General features: G+C 32.4%; 1 protein-coding gene across 1 annotated transcript in view; it reads right to left on the minus strand.

The window, feature by feature from the left end:
• Gyg (glycogenin 1) overlaps nt 1–5,927 on the minus strand; it is a 72,316-nt gene extending 66,389 nt beyond the window's left edge. The window contains 1 exon segment of the mRNA XM_088228528.1: nt 5,802–5,927. Coding sequence (XP_088084654.1) covers nt 5,802–5,808 — 7 coding nt within the window. The 5' untranslated portion in view covers nt 5,809–5,927.
• Nucleotides 5,928–6,087: the final 160 nt, after the last annotated feature.

The following is a 6,087-nucleotide window of genomic DNA, read 5'->3' on the forward strand; positions in this document are numbered from 1 at the left end:
ATAATGTAACTTTAAAAAAAATACACAAAAAACTATAGTTTAGAACTTTTTCAAATGTAAAATTATCAATAGAATATACTTTGTTGTGATATAATATTCAGAGTAAAAAATATGAATAAAATTTAAATAAAAGCTTCGTGTTCTAAACCAGACGCTAAAACAACCTTGGGATTTACTATCAATATGAATCCCCAAATTACAGAAACTAATGTGATTTTTCTCAAGCCTGGGTGTTCTGTGCTGTAATTCACAACTGTAATCCTGGCCTGTTGTGGTACAAAAAAAAGTTATCTGCCGTTTGTAATAAACAAAACTTGCCGGGAAGTTCAGTCCTGCAGGAAATTGGGTATTAAAAATGTGCAAAAAAACGACGAAGTTTCTTGAAAGTGTATGAAAAAAAAATGGTTTTAATAAAAACGAATTACTTTGAACGACGTCGACTTTTATTCGACTCTTTAATGTATTTTTTATTTTTTTATAATATGTACGCATTGAATGTATATCTGTAAGGTATACGTTTTATTTGAATAAATTAATTGAATTGAAATTGTTATATGAATGTAAGCTGATCAGTCTTACGCTTCCGGTGCCAGCCCAGGTACAGTGAAATATTGCAGTTCAAAACCTTTAAAATCAATATTTCACGTCCATCGTGCCAGGAATCAAACCCAGGACCTCAAGAATTGTAGGAGAACACGCTCACCACTACACTACAATGTAGACTTATCGTCATTCGATTGCCTTATTCAGCAATCGACTCAAGAACACTCGTCCAGGGTTCAGATTCTATTTTGCGCGAACTGTATTCTTCATCCGCCAGGCACAGAGAAACTAACTACAAATATGTTGTATTTACCTAAATATATTAATTTGTTTAATAACATTTAATGTTTGTCCAAATGTTCGTAGACAAGGACTAGATTCCACCCCCTTAGAGACTTATCAAGATTGACACATAATAACATTTTTTAAAAAAATATCTTCCTTATTGTAATTTCTTTTATGTGTACGTTATTTTATTTGATCACATTTTCAAATTTAATTTTTAGATATCTAGAAATAATTTAATTTCTGTGCCCGGAGTCCAGTAAGACTTTTTTAGCATCTTAAAATATCCTGAGGTTGATCAACGAGATTGCCACTAGATCTGAATTTTTGATACGAACTTTTAACTTACATTTTGTACTAAAACAAAAATATATTTTCGGTGACTCATTTTTAAGCTGCAGATTTATAGATTATGTTTGCTTTGAACTAATTACGTAATATTCCTTTTAATTAACTGCGAAAAGAATTTTCAACAATATTTTGAGTAGGTATATCTAAATGTTTGTAGACGAGTAATGATTTTTGTAATACAATGTCAGCAAAACTCACCGACGAGAAATAGTGACGTCACGGGCGGAGTAATTTTAAAATTACAAAACTGCAAAAAATCATAGCGATAATAATACGATATTTAAAAATATTGAATTTTTTGGGCTTACTTTGATAGTCTATAATAAACATACATTCATTTTTTTTAAAACAACTGAAGTTCCTCATTTCCGACATTTATAAAGTTTTTTTATCGATGTGTGTTTCTCCCCCGTACAACACATATATTATTGAAATTCGACCTAAACAAACTGAAAGTAATTATATTTTTATGTTGTATTTATATATGTTAAATTAGTAGAATAATTTTAATTTTTTGGCATTATGCATTTAAATATTAATACAGACACGCCCTGAGCCCTCGATAATGATGACACTTATGCCCAAACGTTCAGCCATGCCCAACGCGTATTTAGTCGTTCTTCGATCGCCAGCTAGGCGTGACGTTTAGAATCGAAACAAAAATGCCCACTTGTGTCATGAAAACGTGTAAAACCCTTTCGGATAAACATTGTAAAAATGATTGTGTAACTTTTCATTGGTAAATATTTGTTCATGAGTGATTAACAAAGAAAAAGTAAAACAATTCATATTCAAATATCAATATATTTTTGTTAAGCTACACTTAGCGGCACAATTGCGAAGCTCTTCTTAATTATAGTGATGCACTTATAGAAATACGTTTTTAAAACATAATAAACATGAGTTGATGTTATCCTTCAGTGAAAATAAATAAATGGGTCGAAATCATAAGGAATTTAAGGAAGGATCCGCAAAAAACGAATGTTGATTGATGATGTTAAAATACAAAACTTTTTTATGTACCAAAAATGAGTATCCTTCAATTTTTGGTAGCATATTCATGCTTGTTAAATGCAGCCCTGGTATAAATAAACAGTACTTAGTAACTTCTTTCCTTTCCATCCCCTCTCCTCTCTTCATAGTATAGTGTTATTTTTTTTCTATGTATATTTATTTTTGTTAATCTTTGCTTTTAATTTTTGTATAAAATTGTAAGATTCAATATGTCCATGTATTTATAATTTTCTCAAACCGAACGGTTTGGGTAGGTAGGAAGAAATTGCCTTAAGGCAATATGCCCGCCCTTATATGTATATATATTGTATATGTATATGAAGTGTCAAATAAATAACTATGGGTACGTTTTCGTGTCATTACTTTTTAAAATATTTTACTCTATAGGGCGTGTATATGTATTACATGTCAATGGCTTTATGTTATAAACATTGTACTCCTTGATCACTTTAAGCCTCATATAAGGCACATACAGATTTAAACATTTTGTAATATATATATATTTTAAAAAATAATTTAATCTTTTTGAATTTCAATACCCATTTTACTATGGAAAGTATCATTGAACAATTTAATTTAATCATATTTCATGTTTCGTTTGGATGCTTTTTTGAAGGAAGAATAACTTGGACAAAAAGCAGTACACGAGATATAGGCGCATCGGCAAAGACAGCCTGCCTATAACGAATAATAATAATTTGTACACGAGAGGGTTGAGGATATTTTGAAACATTACGTATTTTTAAAAATGCATGGCTAAGGCATATTTTAAGCAAGTATTTATATTTACGACTATTTACGTCGCGAGAAAATCGAAACAAAGCGGTGGAGTGTTATGACCTTTGAAAAATTGAAAGTCTATGGTGAGTCGTCTAGCATTATTAGGCCGCCAAAGTTATTTCATGATGCCGAATAATCTCCACTCGATTTCCTTTAACAAAATTTTCACCCGCGAGTAGAAACTAAAAAAATCAAACGAAAATATAAAATTATAAATATCCACCATAATACGGCCGGGTGAATCGAAACGACACTTCTTCTTCTTCATATCGTTCCTCTCCCCGATGGAGGTTGGAAATCATCGTAGCAATTCTCACTTTGTCGGCAGCTGCCCTGAACAAGGAATGAGTGCTGCAATGGAACCAGTCACGCGAGTTCTTTAGCCAAGAGATGCGCCTTCTACCTGCACTGCGTCTTCCTTCAACCCTTCCCCGTAGAATGACTTGTAAAATGTTATATTTTTCGTCTCTCATCACACGCCCAAAATACTCGAGTTTTCTTTTGTTTATGGTCTTCAGTACATCTTTATCTTTTTCCATCCGTCGGAGAATGTCATCGTTTCGGACTCTGTCCACCCAGGAGATTTTTAATATCCTCCTGTAGCACCACATTTTAAAGGCTTCGATCTTTTTTTTTGAAACGACACCAATTTTAAAAACGAGCCTTATAGGACTTAAGTACCGTTTACACGAGAACAATACAATAGATGGAACAATATTGTCTTGTCCCAGATGCGTGAACGGCCTAGACTACGCAGGACAGGACGCTGGGACAATACTAAAATTCGGTTGTAGTTCACTCGTTTGTTACGAGTGAGTCCACGAAAAATAAATTTTATTTTATATAAATATGTATAAGAATTGTTAAAGAACGAATTAAAGAGTAATTTTTTTTTCTGTCGGCATAAAAAGTGCGCGGGAGCAACACGCGCAAGTCGCTATTGTCCTACGGTCTTGTTCCTGTGCGTTTACACGAGGACAATGCAGTCACGAGTGGTGGTGGGGTAATCATTGTCCCGCAGATATAGCCAGCTCGTCTATCTCTATGACAACGTCTCGGAACAATATCACGTCCTACAAATTGCTGTTTACACATGGACAAGGCCAGATCCTGGGACAGAACAATACTGTATTGCCCACGTGTAAACGCTACTTTAGGAAAAAAATAAATTAAATACATTGAAATAAAAGAAAAAAATATAAACAATTAATTATTTGACCTATAATTCATTTAGAAACAATTAAAATATATTTGCAAGAGTAAATAAAGTAAGCACTAAGCACCATATACTTTGTATAACAGTTGTATATTATGGTTAATAAAGATTTTTTATTAATAATAATATCTGTAACATAAACAAATATAACACTTTCGTTATAAAAATGTTTTTTTTCGTTGTAATAAAAACCTGAAGTCCACTTTGTTTTAATGCAAAAAAATAGTAGTCCCAGATATGCTATTTTAATATGTACTATTATTATCAAATCCACCATTTTTTACATTAAAAGTTCTTTATAAGTTAAAATTATCTCATTTGGTTCAAAAGTTATAATATAGATGTAATAACCTATATTTACATAAGTTATTAATTTTAAAAAATACTTGGTACACTTCCACTTATTTATTTTGACCAATTAGCGCTTTCACCCTCTAATGGGCATCTCCAGTCTGAAGATGCCCATTAGAGGGTGAAAGCGCTAATTGGTCAAAATAAATAAGTGGAAGTGTACTAAGTATTTTTTAAATTAATAACTTATATGTAAATAGAAGTTATTACATCATTATAATGGAATTCCATCAAGAATTGTCAATAAATAATTTAAATAAAACAAAAGTCATAATGTTTTGGAAATCACAAAATCTTGTTTCCTGAGCATCTCATTTAATATGACTCCCGCGGTTTATCCTTTAAGGTACAGATATGAGTAGTGAACTTTCATTCATTGGGAATTATTTATTCTCTTTGAAAACTTGACCAGTACGCAGGCGCTTAGCCTTATTGTACGTACACCCAAATCGTTTTGAGATAAACGACAACAAATTCCTGTAGGTCAATAGGTCAAGACACGTTTCAAGCGATCATTAATGAAAAGGTCGAGATACATTTTTTTTTATGGTTTTTAAATTGTATGTAAGGGTTGCCTCGTAGAGAGTTCACTTTGCTTCGAACCAGTCTGTAAATTGAAGTGGCGATATGTAACGTAAATAGATCTCACAACCGTTCAGCAGCAAGAGGAAGATTTTTGTAACATCCACGCTTTCCTCGTCTATTTCCGACGCATTAAAAAGAAAAGAGGAAAATCGACGGACGGACGTTTACCGACGCAAATTCCAGACCCCGGGAAAAATAAAATTCTCTCATAAATCGGTATTAAATAACCTATACTGTAACGACTGTAACATGAGAAAATACAATTAATATTAACACGAATTTGATTGAACTAATGCGTATCGAAAAACCATCTGTCGATACTTATAGATAAAAATATTTATAGGCGTATTGAAAAATCATCTGTCAATAAAAATATTGATATTATTGTCACATTTTTTATGAAATTCTAACAAAATGTAGAAGTTTTACAGATTACTTAAGCAAGTGCTTTCATTTTTTAATGTTTTGTTTAATTAGACGCTTAGAATGTTCACAGAGAATCGAAAGGATTGATAATATAACCTTGATCTTGCGTATTATTTGATATCGTGCTGTTGACATTCTTTATTATTATTTAACTTCTAATAATATCGTGAGATGTATCATCAGTGAAAGCATGATATCTAAATTGTCGCAAGTATAACAAACGGAAACTTAATAATGATGATTTACTTACCGCTCATTTTAATTTTCTTAATGAATTTCTTGCGATAAGTCAGCCACAACCGGCACTAAAATAAGATAGCACAACACGTAGGAGCTACTTATTCCAACTTATTCCACGAACAACTCCCGCTGGAATGTCAGAATTCGGAACGTCAGAAGACGACTGTCGTGAAGTTAGTTTCGGTTTCGGTTTAATGTGTGCTGCAGTGCCATCTAGATATCGAAAAGAAATGTATTTTGGGGTCAGGTGTTCCAAAACCAGCGCCCGCGTCCTTTGGAATGAAATAATAATACCT

This window comes from Micrasema longulum, unplaced genomic scaffold (genome assembly GCF_059751315.1).
Source record: "Micrasema longulum isolate JH-2025_06_02 unplaced genomic scaffold, ASM5975131v1 h1tg000590l, whole genome shotgun sequence".
NCBI lineage: Eukaryota > Metazoa > Arthropoda > Insecta > Trichoptera > Brachycentridae > Micrasema > Micrasema longulum.